The 24,672-nt window shown below is 36.0% G+C and overlaps 1 protein-coding gene across 1 annotated transcript; it reads right to left on the bottom strand.

Annotated features, from left to right (window-relative positions):
- Positions 1 to 4,179: 4,179 nt before the first annotated feature.
- Positions 4,180 to 22,581, bottom strand: LOC124409575 (MAP kinase-interacting serine/threonine-protein kinase 1-like). Its single transcript, XM_046887282.1, has 5 exons — positions 22,154 to 22,581; positions 13,786 to 13,920; positions 7,898 to 8,254; positions 7,227 to 7,797; positions 4,180 to 7,085 (listed from the first exon to the last, which is right to left on the bottom strand). Exons 1-5 carry the CDS (start codon positions 22,206 to 22,208, stop codon positions 6,635 to 6,637), a joined length of 1,569 nt encoding a protein of 522 aa, XP_046743238.1. The 5' UTR covers positions 22,209 to 22,581; the 3' UTR covers positions 4,180 to 6,634.
- Positions 22,582 to 24,672: the final 2,091 nt, after the last annotated feature.

Raw genomic sequence — 24,672 nt, 5'->3', positions numbered from 1 at the left:
ATTTTCGAGCTATTCAATCATAGATATTGGACATTATAAAACTGCGTTCATCTGTCTATAGTCGTTATTAAACATTGTCCATCGGGACACAGCTCTTCTCTATTATCTTGATAATTGTTTGGTTTTATTATTTTTTATTTTTTTTTTTTGCATTTTCTTTTAATTTTTTTCTCTTGGTTATCCCGCCTATTTTCCTCAATTACATTTTTCCTGCTCATACTGAACCCTTGACATGTGTGTGTGTGTGTACATACACTCTGAAATGTATAACGTTTTAGGTCTGAAGTGTAGACTAAGTATACATACATATAAGATACATATGTACTTCGCCAATTTTTTTGAAATAAGGCGTTTCCCTATAGTTACAATACTATAGCAAGTTTCCAATATACCTTCAACAATTATATTGCTGGAAGTAATAATGATAATTTTATTTCACGTTCATTTATGTGCAGAAATTGCGATCTTTTGTTGCGACGAAATCACAAGTAAAAAAATTATTGCCAGACTTGAGTTCGCAGCAAAAGTAACGCAGAACAAGCAATATTTAAGGTTTTTTTCTCGTTCTTGTTGAAAAGTCTTTCCGATTCAATTCTGGTGGATATATTCGATTGTAAAGTAAAATCGATTATGAAGTGTTTCATCATTATAAAACTTGATATTGGATATACGCAATATTCTGCTAGTGTTGTTTATACGGTGGAAACTCTACATATAAACTCGCAAATAAAGATATAAATCTATAGATCAAAGCGCAACGAATTTAAAATATTTATATTAATAGTATCGTTATTATCGTAGATTTATTACATTTCTTATTTGCGGTTATAATGATTCGTCTTATGTACATGAGATTGTTAATTTTTTTTTTTTTTTTTTTTAATTTTCGAGGGCCCGACAATATTTGAAACTCAAACGGCGCTACCGTTTTTTCATCATTATATTTTCATGAGAATGTCGCGATGTGACATCGGTACAATTACACATAACTTTTTGATCTGAACCAAGCGATGAAACGGCGCAAGATAGTTTTATTATAACGGGCATCAAAGATATGTTTCACTTTCCATTATAAAATCCGCAGAACACATTAAAACATGCTCGCTCCGTCAAGCGCGGTTCCATAACTTGGTTCAATTTTCATCCCGGCAATTAATCATTACGAGACTTATAATAATATGCCACTGTAAATCTTTGTCGACTTTATACACAATTTTTTGGGCCGGCGCGGTTATATTTTTCTTATACAAAATAAAAACAACGTTACATATATTGTACATACATATACATGATACATGATACATGATACATGATACATGAATGAGTGATTATTTATGATGCATGGAAGAAAACGAGGGCAGGAGGTGAAGGGACTTACACATGAATGAAAAATTCTTTTGTTGCATCTTCTTTCTGGAAATGCCATTTTGTAAAACCGTTTTTATGCTGACATTTTTTTTTTCTTTTTATTTATCCGGTTTTCAGAAGAGGTGAGAGTAGAGGGAGGATGGGAAGGGCAAATTATTTTTATCAATTATTCGTCGAATAGCCGAAGCTATATATACCCAAAGAGCTTCGGAGCTGTGTTAAGAAACGAATAATAATAATAATAATAATAATAATAATAATAATAATAAAACGAACATTCAAACTGTCGGTATTCAATTCAATAAATCTTGAATTTATTATTATTAGGTTTACAATAAAGTTTGTACGTTCACAATCCAGTCTCAACATTTGTGTTTCACTACGCTAACTTGCGCCTTGAAAAATACCTCTATGTATTGATGCTCCTCTGCACTTTTAAACACATTCGAATTTAATCATTACACACATGAAAAGCTGCGTGTAGAACGTTCTAGAGTTGAAAAAATAACCGACAATATCGCATCTGTGTATTCATATCCCATTTGCAGATCCAAATTGGACATTAGAAAAGAAATTTGTATTTTTAATTTTTTTTTTTTTTTTTTTTTTTTTTTCAAATTTATAATCACTCTCTTTCAACTTTTGGCATTGTTATAAGTTTCTACACGCAACTCGAACATCACTTCGATCCACCCTTAGGCCTCGTTCGCTAACAAAGGTCTTCAGCAAAGCAGCCCCAGTACAAAACATCGTCTAATACTAATTATGCCTTCGCCGGGAAATGCAGTAGTCGAAAATTGTACACGTTACACGTACATAAATGTATATCATTATATACCGTTATTTATATAACGACGATTGCATTTCTCGAAGAATCTCTTTACCAGCGTCAAAAATATATTCGTATGTCTACGGGTATGAAAAATAAAAAATTATATTTTTGGCGATTTTTTTTTTGTTTGTTTTTGTTTTGTTTGTTTTTTTTTTGTTGTTGTTTTTTCCAACATTTTTTTTTTTTTGCAATAATTTTTTCGAAATCTTTTTTTTTTTTGTATTATTTTTTTTCTTCTTCTTTCTTTCTCTCTTTTTTGGGAAACTAGGGTACACTATATCTATCATATAGGCGTGTACTAATAGCTCTTTGTTATGTACAATCGTAGTCCTTCCTACATATCATACGAAGTTAGTAAAATTAATTGCACGACCCAAGATTTTGCGCAGTTAGTCACTTAACGCTCCCGCTGAATACTTCATTTCATACGCGTTATTATAATGTCTGTTGGATTCGGGTGGTCATGATAATGGGAACGTACATTTTTTCACTGGACTATATTGAAAACCTGACAAACTTATCGTTAGACGAGCTAATATCGCAGAGAGTTAAAACTATGATTTATTCAATGATCTTTGATGACTTATAGCATCGTGTTAAGTTTTTTTTACAATCTACACGCACCGCTTTCACGACTAAATTTCGTAAAATCTTGCGTCGTAAAAGGAGTTTAAAGTATTATTTACATAGCATTTTTACATCGATCAAATATTATTATCATTAGGTATTACTCATTCGTTCATTATTTGACGATTTTTTTCGCGAGGACTGACTGAATATTATGTGTATGTAGATGTAGGATAGTTTAGAGCTATACGTGGTGTGCTTGAAATAAAATATGAGTGAGGTTACACAGAAATGAAGTAAAGAAGTGGAAAAATAAATTCAAAAGAAAAGAAAAGTAAGATGTAAGTAATAACGAATAAAGACGAGACGAAAGATGAGCGCTAAGGAGTATGGCAAAAACAAAAAGAAAAGTACAACCAATTAAAAAACGACTCATGATTTTTTTTTTTATTATTTTGTTTTTTTTTCCTTAATTTTTTCTTATTTTTTTTCTGGAACTCATTTAGAGTGTTGTTTAAAAAAAGTTATGAAAATCTACTTATTTTCTTCTTTTTTTTTTAACCTATTTCTCTCATTTTCTTCGTTCTCAAGCCTAAATATTACACGATCAGTTAGTCAGATTACACACCTTGATTGGACATTTATATACCCACATGATAATGTTACAATGGATAAACAAACTGCAGAAAACTTATTTGTAAGGAAAGAAAAAATACATTTCTTTTTTCTCTTTCTCGCCTTATTTTTTTTCCTTAACACAATTTCTCCATTAAACTGAAGTGCAATATTCAGGTTGAGTGTCGTTGTCCGCTGTGCAATATCGAGGGACAAGTGCATTGATTACGATGCAATAAAATGACTTCCCATAGGGTATCGACGATGTAAAGAAACGTTCTCGACACTGGAAACGATAGCGTATAGGTATAGAAAATATACATAAGAGATGTATATTGTAGTAACGACAAAAGTATAAACGCAATGCGTACAAGTACGTGAGAAATTGATCTACTGTCAATTTTCTTGCTAAGTAAACCTATCATAACATTGAAGTCCAAAAGATGTAAATAAATATGTGGCTGCGTATAACAAGGATGTATTGATAAACGAATGAATGATTATTAATAATTAATTTGTCCCTCGTTATGGCATTGCGTAAAACTTAAGGATTATGTTGGGTATAAAGGGGAGAAGGCTTAAAACTATATCTTAATAGCACTATACAAGAAAGTTCTTACGCTAGTAGTTATTTTGTTTTTTTCTGCTTTCCTTTTTTTTTTTTTTTTTCTTTCCCACTCAATGTCACTCGCATCCATTTACCGCTTACAAAAATCGTTACAAATAACGTTAAATCGGTATTATGGCCATCATTATTATTATTGTTGTTGTTGTTGTTGTTATTATTATTATTAATTTTTCCCCTTCTTTTTTTTTCTACGGCGGTTGAACATTTCTCGCGTAAAACTATACGCGATAACTATTTTCATTTTGAAAAAGAGAGAAGAAAATGAAACTAAATGAGAAGTTTTCGTTGACGTTGGAGCCCGAAACCGTTCCCAGTGATTTTCTAACAACATATCGTAATAGTTTAAGCTCGAAAGAGAGAAATCAAAGGAATAGTTCATAACTGACGATGAGCTTGAATCATTAGTTTTTTTATTTTTCTATTTTCTTTTTTGCACGATGTGTTTTCTTTTCATTTTTCTCTGAATATTTTGTCAGACAGTTCCTGAGCAGAGCCATTTTATGACTCATTAAACAAGACAGTCCTTTGGTTTGATTGCAACTGTCCACCTGCATGAAATTTAGGCCAGTCGGCGGAAATTAATTCAACAGAGATTGGCTCAGAAATTTTCCAACACTCTACGATAGTGTGTATCAAACGTACCATTGTTTTTATGGGTTTTTATGTTGTGTAATTAACTGTGCAAATTTGCCACGACCAAACTAAGCGATAACCAGTAACATCGTTTATACAGTACAGTTACAGTACGTGAAAATATTTGTACAGTTTATTTTTGTGCCAGTGTAAGTGTTGTTTGTTCATATTCTATTTATTTTTTGTTCTCTTAACGTTTGGTTTTTCCTTACAAAGAGTGTAATATAAGGGCTTATACAGCTCTTGGCCTGGACTGAGTTATCTCTTCAATTTCTCTCGCCGTAATATAACAGACCGAAAATGTTCAGCGACTTTTTTTCTCAAGAAACGCACAAATTCGTATCACCCATCGCAAAGAGGAATGATTTTTTTCTCAAATAAATTTCTTAGAAAAAAAGAGGCATGATAGATGGAAAATTGGTGTAATAGTGCAAGACAGTATTGAGAAAAAAATAAAAATAAATAAAAATAATCAACGTATGTAACTCAAAGGTTCAGAGTTTGAGAGTCAACGCTACACATCCTGAGTACCCAGAATGAAGGTAAGTTGCTTCAACCGCAAACCTACAATACTGTTGCTTGAGAATATAATAATATTATTATTGATAATATGTCTAGTAGTAGTAGCAGAAGTAGTAGTAAGGTAATAATAACAATAATAATAATCGTTTACAAAATCTTTGCTTTTTCTTTCTAATATCGCGAAGAAAAAAATACACCAAGATATTTTCATGACTGAGTTGACCGTTAACTGAAACTTGCACTATAAATCCATCGCTCACTGATGATCCCCAAAAACAACTCCCTGTGTTTATCTCAACTACAATACCTACAATAATATGTTACATATCAAGTAGCGTTGTACAAACCCATTGGAAAGGTGGTAGTTGATTCGTTAAAATTCTATAATTACACAATAATTAATAGATTTAAATCTTTAAATTCATCATCAACATAGACTCAAACGTCGCAACAGGTTTATCTCTTTTACTACCGATTTGCACTTTTTATATTTTTACACTCATCTACTTTTTTTTTTTTGTTTCGATTATCTGCGTAAGGTACAGGTACAAATTTCAAATTTTTTTCCTTTCTTCCTTTTACGATTAAATTGATGACAATCTTAAAATTTTATCAATCTTCTTACAATACCTACGAAATAGCTCTTCTCTCCACCACGACTCTACCCTCCTTCAACCTTAAAATCTACCCTCTGACTACCTTCCTAGTGAGCAAACCTTTTACAATGCACCTGGGGCTCTCAAAGAGCACGCAACAATTTACAAAATTCGATCATTAATAAATGAATACAAGTAATCGTATTAAACAACGAAATGTAAAAAAGACTTTCACAATAATAATATTCAAGACAGGGAGAAAATGAAAGAGAGAGACAGAGAGGCTGAGAGAGAGAATTGTAGTAGTGAGAGAATTCCAAAATGTAATAATATGCATGTACATATTTTTGACAGATCTACAATATACCGATATCAAAGTCTGAATTTAAACGTACGTAATCGAAAACACCATCAAATTCATACGTGTCAGTGGGTAAATTGCGTCAAATGGTTGCATTGGACAATTACAGCCTCGGTGGTAATTTTTTTTACTTTTTTTGTCTCGTATTCTGTTTTTGCTTTTCCCTCAAGTTTAGAATTTATTTTTCACTTCATAGGTATTCTTATAACAAAAACTGTAACAAAAAAGAAAAAATAAAAAAAATTAAAAGCAAATTACAGAAAAGTGTAACGCCACGTCAGGGTAGGAGTCGCTACAATATTATCATAGCCGTATTAACGTCAACCGCAGAACAAGAAAATTTTCAATTACAATTTCAAATTTCCTTCAGACTGAAAAAAAAAAAAAAAACCTCTCTCATTGTTTAATGCTTATACCAACAACTTCTTAGCTTCTCTCTTTGTTGATATAAATTGATGCGACAAAACATGTTTGAGAAATAATTTCAAAATCTGAAATCATCGCATCGCCTATCAGCCACTTGGCGATGCTACGATTGAGTCGGTGCGACGTTCGAGTAGATTTGAACGCGCCTTGAGTCTCCTCTGCATCAGTCTGCTCTCGCTCGGTGGTGAAAGCCCGAACAGATTGAGAGACTCCTTACCAATGAGTCGATTCCTGCCGATGATCTTCAAATCATTCAAGTCAATGCTCGAGTGAACGGAACATGACTTTGCCCGAGGTGTGTCAAACTCGCTCGAGGAATGGGTGACGCAATTTTTTCCATGTTCTGACAATTCGCTGCTAGAATCCGACATATGTCCGTAAGGATGATTGTCCTCGTCGGTCGATGACGTCGATAATCTCGGCGCTCTATTCTCAGCCAATTCTTCCAAATTAACCGAGAAATGCTGTAGAACTACTCTGTTGACAGCCATAGCAGATTCCGCAAATGCTGACAATTCACGAGCTGAATTATTCCTTCTGTAATGATTGGAAAAACATAATAAATTTTCTTTCAAACTCTTATAAAATCTTTATTTATCGTGGGTGCTGTTGTCTTTTTTCTTTCAATGCGAAGTGAAAATATTCATAATCATCGATCCTGCGAGGAGAAATTCTTACCTAATAATTTGTGGAGTGGTGAGTGACCTGTCACCCCCTTCCTCGTCTGTTGGTCCAGGATTAATCCAACGATGTTTCAACACACTCTCGGCGCTGAGTCTTTGGTGAGCTTCCTTGACCAGCAATCCTCTGATCAAGTCCTTTGCATCTTCCGAAATGCATCTCCATTCCCTTTCAGGAAATTCGTATCTACCCTCCTGGATGCTGGTAAATAAAAGCTCCTGACAAGACTGGCAATTCTCTCCTTTCTCCCAGCCGCAATCCGTGCCGCAATTTCCATAAAACGGAGGGTAGCCGCACAGCAGTATGTACATGATAACACCCAGGCTCCATAAATCGCAGCGTTTATCGTAAGAATTCACCTCGCCAATGAAAGCTTCGACCACTTCAGGTGCCATGAATTCAGCACTACCGACAGGCGTTAATAACTGCGGTGTTGCAATTGGGCTCGACAGCGAGTTGTTGAACTTAATCCCTGAGCCCAGGTCAAAGTCGCAAACTTTTATGGGCGTCAGCTTGTCCGGATGGACGCACAAGATGTTTTCTGGTTTTAGATCCCTGTGCGCTATTCCTGAAATCATTCAAATAAAAAGGGGAATAAATAACGCCGTTCAATTGCTTTGAACCGTCAGTTTTCCATACACTAGATTCAACTATGCTCCGCCGCTTACCTTTCTTGTGGAGGAAATTCAAGGCGCTGGCTATCTCTTTGACAATTTCGCTTGCTTCACGTTCGGTGAAGTGAATTCTTTCTTGAATTCTGTTCAGTAGCTGCCCTCCGTTTACTTTCTCAAACACCAAATAGAACCTCTCGTCATCCTCAAAGAACTCGATAAGTTGTATGATGTTGGAGTGTCCCTGACAATGATGGAAGGTTTCAACCTCTTTGAATACCCTGGCACGCGCATGTCCCGGAATTTTATCAATGATTTTAACCGCGTATTCCAAATCGGTATACAGGGAAGCGCAGGTTTGCACAGAAGCGTAAGCTCCTTCCCCAAGAACTTCACCGGTAAGCTTGTAAAGTTCTGAAACAATAAAAATAAAAATAATATATATTTAGTACCATTATTTAAAATGTGAAAGTTCAAAAATACTCAATCAATACTTCAACCGATAACTAACTCGCTTATTTCTTTGACCGTAAACGTATTCATGCACTTTCTGCACGACGCACATCATTCTTTAAAATAAAATGTAAGGTAAATACATACATTCAATCAATTCTACTGGTAAAGGCCTATCAAAGTGCGAGTGAAAGGCAAAATCTTACACAGCATTATTCAACTTAATGACTGTGTGTTATTATATCGACATTTAAGCGGTCTACTCCACACAGTAACGAGAGTTAGAAAAAGATCGAATGAGAGAAAAAACCAGGATATAATAAGAAAAGAAAACATGCATCGGATGAATCACACGCGACTATAATGAATGTACTTGAAAGTTGATCGTCAGAAACAAAACTTCAAAATTGGAATTACGCATCTGATCTGTATTCTAGAGTGCAGACAAGGTACTTAGAGGAATGTGAAAGAGTACTGTGCATACTGTTATCACTGTGGACTTAGTCAAGGCTCGACAGAAGAAAATTATGAAGAATAAAAAGAAGAATAGTTACTGCGGTGGATGTTATTAACGATACACAATGTACGTATAGACAAGAAACGATTGTTTGTCAGAGAAACCACTAATAACGAACATTGTTCGCAGGACGTAGGTATGTATATGTATACATGGAATTACGAAAAACACAGGAGGTGCGCTTAGGTATGAAAGATTTCCACAATTGAAAAAGTAAACAAGAGAAGCTACCGTACATGCTCTTGACGATGGTTTGCAATTTTTCGCACGCACGTACGCACCCACACACTTACACTGCAAAATTGCACGACTTGGATACTTGTGTGAGAGATTTTCCTTCATAACATACTGCCTAGCTAGCTCAAACATTCCGCTGGAAAAATTGCGATTCCACTTGACGTTCTCTCTCATACGCATACATGCATCCTTGTCATACAATCTCACTTATACCAAGTATTTCAATAATAAGAGAACAACCTTCAATTGACCTATTCAAAACTATCTACGAGATGACAAACTCGTTTCGCGTTATAATCTCTCCGCAGTTTATTATAATATATATATATATACATATACGCACGAATTCGCGTTCGTAATTTACTGCAAGACGAATACTAAAATTGCCAAATCGAAAGAAAATAAAATAAAACTAAAGCCGAAGCAAAAATATAATATAATGGATAGAAACCTTCTATCAGCCTCACGTGAGTTTCGCTTCTTCTGTTCGACGGCCTTAAATTTACGCTCGTCAGAATTTTGTCAAATTATTCGTAAACGTAGAGGACCTGGTGACTTCACCATTTTTTTCAGGAATGTCAAAGATTAGCAACACTATTGCAGTAAAATTGGTATAAAAAAAAAACAACTAACAGCATCACCTCCTAGACATTCCTCGTCACACGTATATCTGTGTTACAACTTATTCTCACTACCTACACACATTCGCAGCATGCAATATTTAAACGGCACAACTAAAATTAAAGTCGTAACTTTCCTCAAGTCGGATTTTGCAATGAGTCATAGAGTCCAAGTCGCAATATATGCACCACAATCGTATTACGGTGAAAAAAAAAAAAAAAAAAAAAAAAAAAATGAAGAATCAACATGTCGAATTGTACTTTTAAACACATCAAAGTTAACTGTCGCCAAATAATCGATCGATCACAGCTTCCGTTGAATGATGGATGAACTAATTAACAAATACTCACAGAGATTTTCCATTCGCGACTGACTTCCTTATATAGTAAAACACCGGGCGATGACTCACGCAAGAAGTTGGAACGAAATAATAACGATAACAACAATTACAATAATAATAACAACAATGGGAATAGTCATCGAACGCTGAACAGATTACGTGTTATATACATACAGGTAGATATATGTATCAAATTCACGTGACAAAACACGTTCGCTTGATATACCAGACTTTATATGCACATTGTATAATACAAGTGACTGTTAAGAATTTTATGATTCGGTAGTTAAAAGTCGTAGTAACGATACAAAGAAAAATAAAAAATACAAGTTTTACACGCAGTTTAATCTTCATCCCTCTTCATTTTTCGCTAAATTTTTTCACACATATTAATACACCTATGTATGTATGTATGGTAGTACAAAGATGTAACAATCACGTTTAATTTCAAATTGTTAATTAATACGACCGAACGGGTTTATGTATGTATGTATGTATGTATGTATGTACGTATAAATTACGTACTCGTTACACATATGCATGCATACATTCCCAACTTAGAAGAAAATAATGATTATGCAAAGATATCCGTATATTCAACGAAACTGTCATGAATAGTATCATCACTGATTAAAATTTCATTATATTATACATAACTTATTCAAGCAGAGATAGAATTGCGATAATATCCGTTCAGTATTCCTTGTTAAAGTTCATTAAATACGTGGATGTACAGTAATACGTACGCAAAATCGTTTCAATATATATGCGTTGAAAAAAATAATAGACAATAAATTCAGTAAAATCGTTTTAAAGCAACGACTTAAAAATAAGAGCTAATGAGATGATATTAATTATATATTATATAACACCGTCATTCCATACGGAAATAAATATGTAAATTCGTATTCAACATTACGATAGTGGAATTAGAGTAAAAAGTTAAAAATATCCGCAAATAGATATGTGTGAAATTTATTTAACCAACATCAGCGAAGTGAAAAATGAAGAAAAATAACATCAACGCGCCAAATTACGTTAAGATAACACACTATCACATCATAATCGTTTGAGCAAACAATGATTGCGCTTTTCTTTTTACACGTATCTTTTTTCTTTCCAATTTCACTCCCACGTTCCGTGTGTGCGTGTCTGTGTGTATGTGTTTTTTTATTTTTTTAAAACCGTTTATCCCGTCACACAGTTTATAAACCTCGGAAAGCTTGGAAACGTATAATAAAAACAAAAATAAGATAAAGAAGAATTTAACAGATTCTTAAATGATGTAATCTTATCTTTTCGCGTAAGCATACATAAAACATACGTACACAACTTCGCATATATATATATATATCATATAATAAACCGACGAGTAAACAACAAACCTCACAACGATGTTGCATATAATATACTGAATTACGTGAATGATAAATTTTCTCTCAAATACCATATAATAAATATAAAAATTTTCACCTCAACGATATAGTCTGTTTCAAAATTTATTACACATACGTATACACAGTGTATGTAGTAAAATCGCTCAACGTGAATAAAGAATCCAATTTAAACACAAAACTGGGGGAGGGAGAAGGAGGGAGGGTAAAACTTCAAGAGGTTCAATTGATCACGGTCACCTCAGTCACTCGACGCAGCTTCTGCTGCTGCTGCTGCTGCTGCTGCACGTACATGCGTGTATATATATACAGGTATACAATCCCTGTTTGTCAATGTCAAGGTCGAAGGGTGAAACGTATATACTTCGTTCCCCTCCAGAAGGGGGACAGACACATATGCATAGAACCATGCGTATGTAGGCTTGTAGGATACTCGTATGTACACGTACTAACGGAGGGGATTCGTTGAAGGACCACACGATCCTCGTGCTTATCGTTAGACCGTAGTCCGTGAAAGGGTGCAGCACCAGCAGAGATTCTGAATGTGTACAATTAGGTGTGTGTGTGTGTGTTTGTGTGCACATCGACCAAGTAGAATCGCGACCCGCGAGCGCCTAGCAACGGCTGGTTGGTTGGTTGGTTGGTTGCCTGCCTGCCTGCCCCCCCCCCCCCCCCCCCCCCGTGCTTCGCCATTCGGCATACGCGAAATCCGATAATGCTGGCTCCTCTCCCTCTCACCCCCTCCCCCGTCATCCTTAGATATATTACATTACATACATACGTATGACATATAAATGTAGATATGCGATGCTCGAGAGTTGCTAATTATGCGTAAACGGTGACTCGAATTCGCTACTAATTGTCGTGACGAATGTAGTATAAACAGTATAAGAAAGAAGAATAGAAAGAATTCAAATTTTATATATTTTTATGGAAAAGTTTGGTAAAAGATATAATTGTATTCTGATACTAGTGTTACTGAAGACAGACTGAAATTTCGGGAGTCCGGTATCGATTTACTAATACATACCTAAGCTTCAGTCTTTTATTTAATCTAATCGAATAGTCTGTTACAAAGATCGGAAAAAGAACACACACACACACACACACATTTACACACAAGTCTTCAGGGTATAACGAATATTTAACTACATGTATATATAGACTTTGGTTACAGTTGAAAATCATGTTCCGGTCTCCACATAACGTGTTTTACAACAAACATTTGACGAATAACAATTAGTCCGATTATTATCCTGCTCGTTGCTTACGATAATCAGACCTCTTTTTTCTTTTGCGACGGACTGATTCGTTCGGCACAATTAAGCTCCAAGTATTGCGGTCCACAGTTTGCCGCGCCGTAAGAAAAACGAGAGGAAAAAGAAAAAGAAAAAAGAAAACCGTACCAACGGCTTCGGAGGAAATCCAGACACACGTGTGTGCATTGAAACAATATGAATCGTGGAATTATGCTCCTGCGTTTAGATTTATAGTCGCATTATCGACCTCACGACGAAGCAAGCGTAGAAAGAGCTTTGTTCTTATCAAAATGATTTCCAGTCTTCTGTCTGTTTCTTTCTCTTGTTCGTGCGCGGTATACGATATCATAAGTCGAGTGACAATAAACCATGAGGCGTTTATGAATCAGAGGCATTGCAATTTTCGCTTCGATTTCATAGTGTAACTATAAAACATTTTTTTTTTTTTTTTTTTTTTAACGAACGCGTTGAAACGGCGGTCGCTATCAAGTGCATAGATCATCGTCATCGTCATCATCATCATCATCATCATCATCATCATTATCAATTCATTCACAAAAGTACGATAAACGCGGTCAATCCGTATGGAATGAGATATAACCGCGTAACCGCACCACGAACCATCCATCCCCCCTCTCCTCCTTCATTTCGTGCAACTTCCGGTGTTTATAAACAGACCCATGCAATATGCCCGATGTGCGTAACACAGTCTCAGTTTGTCCCCACCACACGAGATTCCACATCCTATTTTTGGAACCAATGATCGGTCTGATTTATTTCCGTTCCAGTGTTTAGAATTTAAAACCAAAGTCAAATCTCGTCGTCGTTTGAACTCTCGGGCAATTTTTTTTCTCTCTCATTATTCCCTCCCTCGATTCCTCCTTTTCTTTTCAATATCATTCCCAGTTTGCCCCGGTTTATACTTGACTTCCTTTTTTTTTTATTTTTTTTTTTTTATTTACCAATTTTCTCGTGCCCGTTATTCTCTTAATTTGCTCCTCTGTCTATAAATAATTTAATAATAAATACATCCGTAATCGGAAGTAAGTACGTAAAATTCTGGCCACGTAAGACACCCCTCCCCCCCCCCCCCGCGCGGAATTCGAGTTTTTAATATTACGAACCTTGGAAACAAGATGAGACTAGAGATGAACCGGAACGTTTCTTCCTGCGTCTCTTTCGCCTGGCTTCTTCTTGACGAGCTTGAACAGCGCTCATGGTTTCTCCGTTGGATGCGATTTCCCTGCAACCGCCATCTCCTGAAAAACCAAAAAAAAAAAAAGACACAAACCTTGAGTAAATTGATTAAGCAACGACAATCGAACGAACCGAACGGTCAAGTTCGAGAAGATTAAATATAAATGAAAAACTGCTATCCTCGAAAACGAATAAATATAAATGTACAACATTGTTACAAATTTTGCAACAAAGCTCGCGTCCGCGAAGCGCACCTTAAACCGATTCTTCAATCTTTCAACATAAATAATAAGCACACTCAAGCGCCACAAAACTTTGCCGAATTAACAAAAGATAAGAAGAAACTAGTGTAAAGATAAATAAACAATAAGAATATTAACAATAATATCCATATCAGCGTTGAAATGTCAGATCAAAGTTCGCAGCGTTGAATTGCAAGGATGCATTTTTAAGGAATTTCATTCAAAGGTATTTCCTAAAGATGCGTAATAATTTTCAATCACACATCAGTAGTTTTAGATAACATCAATCCCATATTCAAAATACGACCGATACATGAAACAACGTTTATCAATTTTTCAATTTTTCAATTCTCTTTTGCAAATATTTCACAAAAACGTCTGTCCGTTAATTATTGTTAAACAATACATCAGCAGTAATCACATCTTATATTATACATAGTAAGCAGAGAGTAAAAAAAAAAAGTATTATCACAGTCATTACCATTACGTATCAAAGTAAAGAATAAGTAAAGAAGCACCATTTTTACGAATTACTTACTTAGTTAATTAAATCCGCTGTCTATCATACGAGTATGTTTAGTCACCCTCTATTTTTCTTTATCTGTTTTATTTTAGTATCGCCTTCGCGGAGCTGAATTGGTGTTTTAAATTACACATACTAAATCACGAACAACGCGATCCATTGATCGAGAGACTTTGGATTCCGGTCGCTGTTCATGGGTTCAAGAATAATACTCAATGTGAAACATTTTTATTTTTCTTTTTACTACTTTTTTTTTATGAAGGAACACTCGCACACGTTACATATTATATAGGTATATACGTTAAACAATGACACATTGTGATATTTCTACTGCAACATTGAATCACGCGGTATATTATCGTATCTCCGACGATACAATTGAACTATATACATATATATAATGTTCTAATCAGCAAAATTTTTTTTCTTATGCCATAATTTTTTTTTTTTTTTTTTCTTATATTCGCTTCTGTAAGCAATTATTATATCAAGTTTAAATAAGCAAATGTAACGTAATACTTACGAGACATTCAGACATTAATTATAAAATACGTATATATGTATATGATATAGATTATCGTGCAAGTCTGGGAGAGTGCAGAATTGCAATGTAACAAGAGAAGACGCAGACGCTGCAAGTCTGCGCTTTACAGAAGGACGTGACGCGTCATCGTTGACGGCCATTATTAAATAGAAAATAAGAGAATAAAGAAACTCTGTCATGTCGTGCATGTTGCTAGTCGACGTATTTTTTTTATCTTCATTTTTTTTCCCTTTTTTTTCTTTCTTTACTATTCTCTTTTTACTTTTGTTCCCTGCAGCGTTCTCTCAAGATACTATATATATATATATATATATATATATATATGTATATAATCAATCGGATGAGAATGAAACAAAACGATCGAAAGTAATAATTGAGACCGAGCGAAACTTGTAATAAGAAGTCAAGTGTCACGTTTGTCTTTTTTCTTTTTTACAGTACAAATAAACCAATTGCAAAATTAAATAAAGAGAGAGAGAGAGAGAGAGAAACAAATATTTTTTTTTTTAGGTAAACTCAAGCAGCTTATAAAGACTAGAGAACAACCGACAAAAGATGCTATAAGAACGGAGGAAATTATGAAGAGTAAAAAAAAAAAAATAAGGGGGGGGGGGGATTGATTGAATATAATTAAGACGAAACAGAGAGAAATTGGGTGCAATTGTGGACGAGCAGGGTCTTAAATAAATACGAGGTTGAAACACGTGCTAACGATGAGATAATAACAGATAATAAAAATGTCGTCATTCCTCTATATATCCACACGACGCATACGTACACGCTGCGTTGATACGTACGGATAGATGACAAGTGCGTGTCTCACGCAAAAGCGACATAGAGATGAGGATATTGTAATGATAGGAAAAACAGAAAACAAAGTCATTGTGCAGCGACGAAGAACGCGTAAATTTCTCTGTGGAGATATATGGGTGCATCCGTGTGTGCGATATTCATGCAGTCGTCGCATTGAAAAGTGAAAGGAATAAAAACAGCCGGTCAAGTAAATGATGCTATAGCTTCGTAGTGATGATGATAATGCAGAAAATAATTTAAAATAGTTGTACGTACATCGAGAGTGTAACGTTATTGTAACGATGAATTTTTAGGATAAAACATTACTTCGCACTTTTGGCTGTTGACGGAAATTTATGAAAACCATGAAAAGCAAAACATGCATTAAATGAAATTCAGCAAACCGTATGTAAATGAATCGAAACAACAATTATATTTTGGAAACTCGACTTCTTGGGAGGCAATTTTCTAAAACTACAAAACAACTATTTTCTTTCTTTCAGTATTTGGTCGATAATTCACGTAACAAATTTAAAACTCGGTCAGCGTTCCGTTGTTGTTGAAAGAATTATTCTAAATAACGTTACATATTAAACACGGTTAAAAATTTCCAAAACTCATAGCATCAAGCTAACGAAAATAATAATTTTTATATTCCCACAATTTTTGCTACCGAATATGCGAAACGTTAATCCGCTTTTACTATACCAACGGCGCTTCAAAATATGCACCGGAAAGAAGGACAAAAACAAAAATTGAACAGTATTACCAATTTCAAAAGGTAACTTTACTTGAATTAACGAATCGCAGTCGGAGTTTTTTAATAATTGTAAGGGGAAGGGGACAAAGAAAAAATACATTTTTCCCGATTTTCCCGGTCTGACGCCACCTTGAGCAGGGACTCGTCCCCGGGGATGGTGGAACGGAATTAGGTATATCCCGGTCAGGATGAAACCCTGTTCAACGAAAACGCGAGGGAGAAAGAAAAAAAAAAGCGAGAGAGAGAGTTGAAAAGGCGGAAATTGGCAAGCGGCGGAAAATTTTTCCCCTGGAAGGAAGCTCGGGTCCCTGAGCGACATCTGCAATTCGGCGTTTGCCCGAGGGATGGAAAATTCCCGGGACATCGTTTTTCTGGGTCGTAGGTATTAGATGAGTAGGGCAAAGGGTCGTTTCTTGCGATAACATTAAATACTATGACCGTTTCATTTCATCACAGGCTAATTACGAAACGTTGATAAATTGAAATTCATGTGATAAATTACTCTTCTTTCAGAGTTTGGAGAGTCGTTTTTACGTTTTTTTATATATATAGAGATAAGAAATAAATTTTACAAAGCTGGATGCTGCAGTTTTTATTCTTATTATCTACTCGTACCTTTATAAGGGATCTGTTCGTAGTTTAAACGTCATGTTTTATGATTATTTGTTCAATTTTTTTCCATTATATTTGCCTCAATCTTTTTCAAACACTCAACGCTCGCAATGAGATGAGATCTTTGACCGCAACGAAACGTTTTTAGGCCTGCTATAGGTCAGGTCAAGTTGGATGTCGGGTTAGCAACAAATTCACCACGTGCTTGGGCCGCTGTTTTTAGACCAGCAACGAACATCGGCGATGCGGTATACATATACATTATATATACACAGGAAGTGATACCAATATTCGAAATCGAAATTCTCTGAATTCATCGTAGGTACAGATTTTACGGAGATACAGAGAATTAATTAACGACTTCACCATCATTTCTTCCCCTCTCTTTAACCTGCGAAAATGTAAAATTTTATCAATCTGCAAAATGAATATCCAGATTTTACAAGTAAAAATTCTCCAATCGTTGCAGCAGTAGCAGCAAATATCGCGACGCGTTTGTATAGTATCATAACGTAAATAGAATTAGGTATCACATACGATCCATTTCGATACTTCCGGAAGTGAAAGAAAAACTTCGTTATAATAAATTTCCATATTTTCAAAAATAAATCACCGCGTTCGAATTAATGGAGATTTTTTTGTATCAAATTTATTTCTTTCCTTCAGAAAAAAAAGAAAGGTATTCCTCTACATTTCCTGCTGCATACAAAACAGTATGAAGATTGAAGAATGCAAAATTTATCCACCGTTTCGTTTTTTCTTTCCACATTAAATGTTCCATTCGTTTTTTTTTTCTTTTACATCATCAAAAAAACCTAACCTAGTTCTCCTTTCTCTCTTAATTTCTATCTTGTGTCTCTCAATTTTTGATTTTTTAATTTTTTTGTTAATTTCTTTTTTCTCTTTCTACTTCCTTTCGCATTATTATAACAGTATCCATACCTCCGCAGGTTAAACCTAGATTATATGTATACACACCTATGACTCATCGATTTCTCAACAAATTTTCGAACGCTCGTGATATGTATATATACATATATCTACTAATAACCGGCTTAGCGAGCGCGAATCGCGATGTCAGAGGAAGGCGAGACAGGGGCATGCATGCACCCAAGAAGTGGGCGTTTGTTCCTTCGTTCGTTCACTCGTTTTATAAACGCTCGCGTAGGTTAAAGAGAAATCTTGCGACTGGAATGAGAACAGCAAGCAAGCAAGCAAGCAACCAACCAACCAGTCAGTCAGTCAGTCACTCGGTATCCTTATGTACGTACACATGAGCGTATATACAATACAGTATCCGCTAACTGTTATAAGTTACGGAGGGGAATCGAGTCGCCATTTTGTAAAACTCCGTACATTTCGCCTGCAGCGTTAAATTTTTTTTTTTTTTTTTTTTTTCTTTTTCTTTCCACCCCGCGGCACTTTTTTTCAACTCTTTACTTCATCTGTTCTTCATTTTACTTTTGATTTTTTTTATTTCTTTTACCACCAATCGAAACGAAAGGTGCAAGTATATACCGCACACGTACTAACGAGACAAGATAGATTCGAAATTGGAAAGAAAAATGAAAAAAAAAAAAAAACAACGCCACAAGTTTTACAGCGGGGAATGAGAAACATCGATGAGAAGAGGAAAAACTAAAGAGGGGGGAGGTGGGAGGAGAGAGGGTGTAATAATTGATGCTTAAAATAAAACTCGAAAATTTTTATCGGCAAACCACTTTCGGTGCTCTGTTTTTTTCTGTCTCTCTCTCTCTCCCTTTCTCGTACCGTATTTAGTGTATCTTAAAGATGTCGCGGATGCATTTAATTTCATCGCTGAAACGGTGAACATTTTATTTAAAGCAAATGTATTTTCGTACACGAAATCTCTCTCTCTCTCTCTCTGCAGAGACTGAACTCAGCTGTGTGTGGTGCGACGACTTCTCTCGGTCTGTTAATGCTGCTGCTGCTGCTGCTGCTGATGTCGGTGCCACCGCGACGGCACAACGACCAACGAGCAGAAACCAGCAGCAGCAGCAGCAGCAGCTAGTCAAGAGTTCAGTGACTGGCACAGAAAACGACGCCTGACGATCTCCTCGCGAGAGGACTGCAAATCCGAAGATACGTTATACAAACCTACACGCATGCACCGAAAGAAAGAGAGAAAGAGAAAGAAAACGGAAAGGGGGGGGGGGGAGAGCACCGTCATACATTAAGCCATAAACTCGATATGAAATAAGCGGAAAAATTTATATCGACCATGAATGAATGAATGAACGAACGAATGAATGAATTAATTAATTGCAGGGAAAGTCGTAATTATCAGTGTGCGAAAGACAAACAAAGTTTCCTATTCCGCTTTTTATTTAGAAAAAAAAAAAAAGAAAGAATTAAAAACAGACACGGAGACCTTCTAATATCTTCGAGTTACCCGATACATTGCGGTTAGTTGAGCCAAGAGTTTGGCGTAAGGTTGAACGAACTATTGACCAGAGAATTGCTTAATCTTCGTGGAGTTAGATCGAGCGTGTAAAGATTAGTAAACAAGCGGCACGTTTATCTCTTTATAAGTATATCGTTAAATTCCTCGATCGTAGCGCAGCTGCATAACAGCGAAAAAGACGTCACGATCTATACGAAGATCTAAGTTTGTGTCTGCGTTAGGTGATAATAAAAAATCTATCCTTGATACGAGTATGTATGTAAAAAATCATACATTAATTTTATGCAAAAGTATAATATTATACTTTTTTTGTTAGATTTTATGCTAGGTGGGTGCGAAATGATGAGACAACCTCTCGAGTGTGACGTCAAAAGCTGGACCATTTTTTGTTTCATTCTTTGACTTTTCATCTTGAAAAACCCAGCCTTTCCCTGGACCACAAGGAGATTTAATCGATCTAGAATAATATACACGCGTCACTTCTTTTCACACGGATGACGGGTCAATTTTTTCCGTCCTTCCATCTCGTAGTAAATTTTCTGCAATACATACGAGCGCCGCAAGTGCCTCTAACAAGAATAATGACAAAAATAGAAAATCGCGACGCGACGAGAATCATCGAAACTGTTACAAAACTGTACCGGACAATTTATTTCCAAAAGTACAATTTAATTTCCTAGATGATAATGGAATTCAACTACAACGTGACTAATGACCAAAGCTTATAAGTACTCCAAGCGTGAAAGAATCTCGTCAAGGATTCACCTTCGCCGAAGCAGCATTGAACGCCGAAATAGTTTATTTCGGACTCGGAAGCGAGTCTCGTCAAGGTATTTCCTTTGTCTCCTTTAAAGCAAGCAGGCGAGCAAGCCGGGCTCCCTTTAAGCCTGGCAACTCGGGCTTGCGCAACAGCCTCGGTTAGTTAGGAGGCGGCCCTTTGTCCTTCGTATTCGTGGCACCGTCAGCCATGAGCTTTCGTCGTTCCATGCAGGCGAGATATACCGACTAACCCACATCTGCTCGGAAATCATTCAGAAGAGGAGCAAACGACGAGCGAACGAGCAAGTCGCAAATATTTCGTGTAACGTACGTTACTACCTCCTAGTTACAACTATCACTCTCTCTCTCTCTATTTCTCTCAGCTTCCCTCTTTCTTAGCCCTTTTTCACGTTTTCATTTTTCTCGCGAGGTTCTCCTATTTTTTCAAACTGAAACTCTTTGAATTCGTTCTCAAGCTGCAAAATAGTGATTTTTCGTTAAACGATAAGTTTTTTTTAACGTTACTAACTTCAGCCTATTTTTTTTTTCACCTCACGTTTTTTGGCGAGATGAGACATTGATGAGAAAATGACGGTTTTCAATTTTTTTTTTTTTTTTCAATGACTCTAAATTAGTCAAATTTTCATAAGTTTCGCTTCACGAAGCTTTACGAAATTTTTTAAGCAAGCTCAAAGTTGCGAGACATCAATTTTCACCTCTACAAGTTTCGTTATAATAACGTAACTAACTTCAACCACTTGTTTATCTCTTTCTCTCCTTTTTTGAACTTGTAGGATTTTTCAATCGGCTATTGAGAGAAGCTTTTCTGTCGTCTGTAAGCTCGTTACAACATCGGCGATACTTGAACAAGGAGGGATTCTTTCTTCGTGCGTGAATATTTTTTCGTTCTCTTTCACCGCAAGGTAGTAAAGTAGTAAAAATAAGTAGTGAAAAAAAAAAAAAAAAAAAAAAGTAACAGAAACGGACCGACTCGGTCTTTCCCAACAACGTTACTATCGATTCTCCAAAGAAATTTCTCTATTGCCATCAATTTTTATTTTCCATCTCTTTCTCCCTTTCTCCACGCTGCATCAAGTGTATGTATATAAACTCACACGCTGAGAGAACAAAGAAAAAATCGTGTAACCAAAAATTAACTACAAAAGTTCGATTCAATCGAATTCATGCCTACTTTTTTGTCCGCTTTCGATATAAAAATTTTCGAAAACTATGCCAAAAGGGGGAAAAAAAGGGGGGGAGGGGGGAGGAGGAGCGAACTTGATTCGCTAAAGACGGAGGCTCGCTCGAAGTCAGTCAGTTGTTTGGCAACAATTGCCGGTGTTGCCGTTCGACTAAACGTTTGATCGTCCGTAGATCCTTGAAACTCGAGGAGTTTTTTTTTCTTCTTCTTCTTCTTCTTCTTCTTCTTCTTCTTCTTCTTATCTCTAAGACCTGCCCGATGGGTTAACTAAATACTGAATAACATTCCGGAAATATTTAGCACTTCTGCCGTTTACAAAAACCGGTATTACGACAATAAATGACGTGTTGAAATGACGAAATATAAGGCGACGAATACATATTCTTATTATTATTATTTATTATTATTATTTCGATTTTCTAATTTCAATATCTCACCTCTTCCAGACTCCTGCCGCTCGTCCTCACGTTCCTCCAATATTTTCTCGACCATCTTGTTCGGCGATATGTTGGAAGAGTATTCTTTTGCTTCAGGTGTTGATTGCGATGCTACGAATATCGTCTTCTACTTCTATACTTTTCTTCTTTAAACTTTATTGTTAAACGCGCAACGATCCGAAGGCCGAAAACGTAGCCGATAGTACGGATTTTTTTTTTTTTTTGTTTTTTTTTTATTTTTATCTATGTACAATCTTCGTTTATCCTCAAATGTTTAAATCTTTGCACCGGTATCAATCGATAATTATAATATTATAATACAATTATAAAAAATAATAGTCAGTCGTAGATATATTTACAAGAGTGATTTATTTATTAATTTCTTCTTTTTGTTTTATTATCTTCTTCTTCTTCTTTTTCTTCAAGCTCAGAAAGGTGGAACGAAAAATGAACGAAAAAATTAAAACCGTCTATATCCACTAGGTGTTAATTATATATTTATACTCTTCCCGTCTCAGTTCTGCGTTCTGGTCTGATTACAAACAAGTGTTTTAACACCGTCTATATTCTTTGTACGCCAGAATTTGTAGAACTTTAATTGTTTTCCTTTTCACTTGTTTTTTTTTTTTTATTATTATTTTTTTTTTTCAAATACCTTTCAGGTATACCCCTTCTAAGTTCTGTGGATACCTCGATGGTGTTGTTTCGCTTGAATTTTTCGTCTCTCCGATCTCCTTCTTCCGTTAGTACGATTATTATACTTTAATACACCTCTTCGACAAGTAGTTTATAATATATATCAGTTAGGGTATCACAGATATAAATAAATATAAATCCTATCTATTCTTCGCGTGGTTTCGACTAAATATTTGTTTGTTTGTTTGTTTAAATTTCTTCTTGTTGTCGCGGTGTTGATGATGATAATAATAATAATAATAATAATAATAATAATAATTAAAATTATTATTATCGATTTTTAATTCTTCTTTAAACAAACAATCATCTAGTTATTTGAACCTGTTTTTTTTTTTTTTTTATTTTGAATAAATACTATCACAGACTTGGCACTGCACTGCTTCTTCTTCTTCTTCTCCTTCTCTCACGTTTTTTAACCCCTTTAGTACAATATCTTCCGACGTATCGACGATTGTCTCCGATGTCAGCACAGGGTCAAAAGCACTTTTTCTTTCTATTTCAGCCCTTGGATCCCGACGCCTCTCCAACTATCACGCCTTATATTCTTCTTTCTCCTTCGCTCTCTATATTTCTATCTCTATCTCTCTCTCTCTCTCTCCCTCTCCCTCGTCTTCTCTCTCTTGCTCGCCAAACCGCTCCAACAAACTGGTCGACAAGAAAAGCTGACCTCGAAAGAGTCAGCTTCTCCGATAACGTTGTTATCTGTCTTAAATAGGCTTTCGAATATACTCGAAACCCCGTGGTATTCGTTGTCGCTATCACTCAGCCTCTCTCGCACGCAGCGGCAATTCGGCTCGGAAGCGCAAAAATTCCTTCGGCTAGCACATCGGGTCTTCTCTTCGTTCACCGTCCCTCACTGCTCGGCAGTTGGTTTCCGACTAGCCTCGCCAAGATGGCCGCCCGTCTACTAACCCCCCGTTTTCGCCCCTCCAAATCGCCCGATCCTACCTCCCCTCCTGCTCCCCCCCCCCCCCAACCCTCCTCCGCGGGATCCCTTCCGACGCTCAAACAACCTCTGCAGCAACTCGCAGCTCACTTGCGTCACGTAGCACATCGAGGTTCTCAATTTGGGGCTCTTCCTTCTTCCTTCCTCCTTCCTCCTTCCTGCATATCGTGATTGCACGCGAGACACGAGTCTAGGTATTAAGAATATACGATTCATCGGCTGATGGATTATCACCTGAAAAGTTCGTCTTCTGTCTCGCGTGATTGTTTTTTTTTTCTTGTTCTTAAAAATTTTCAAACCGTTTTTCACAACTGATTAGAATCATTCACGAGTTTACCAACCTTAACTGAAGTTCAAGTATAAGTAAAACGGTAACTTATCTAATCGAAGCAAATTCAAAATTTTTCGGTTACTTCCACATCTGTGGTGAAAATTGTTGATGTTTCCTTTTTTTATATATATATATATATATATGTTTTTCGTTTCCTAGTTCCTTTCCGAGTTTTCACGAAGGAATGGTGGATTCGCGACAAAACAACGTGCAGCTGCAGATCGGCTAACAATAAGCAAGGCAACATTTGTCAATTCGTTTAGTAATCGAACCTGACTGACAATGAACCAACGTTGAGATTCGCTGTAGCCACAGGTGTTGCACGACACGTTCGTCATACAAGCAGCGAGCGTGTAGGAAGAAATCCTGTCCCGTGATCCTTGGCTGCGTGTTAATGTGTATGTAAGAGGCTGAATTCACGTCATTCCTGTATACCTCACATTGTACATACCTTCTTTTATCCATCCCACGTTCTATTCGTACATTATAACGACGTACTGATCCGACAATTGGGCGAAAACATACGTGTATAATAACGTACGTTGA

Source organism: Diprion similis, chromosome 8, assembly GCF_021155765.1.
Source record: "Diprion similis isolate iyDipSimi1 chromosome 8, iyDipSimi1.1, whole genome shotgun sequence".
NCBI lineage: Eukaryota > Metazoa > Arthropoda > Insecta > Hymenoptera > Diprionidae > Diprion > Diprion similis.
This window is presented reverse-complemented; position numbering and strand designations above follow the sequence as displayed.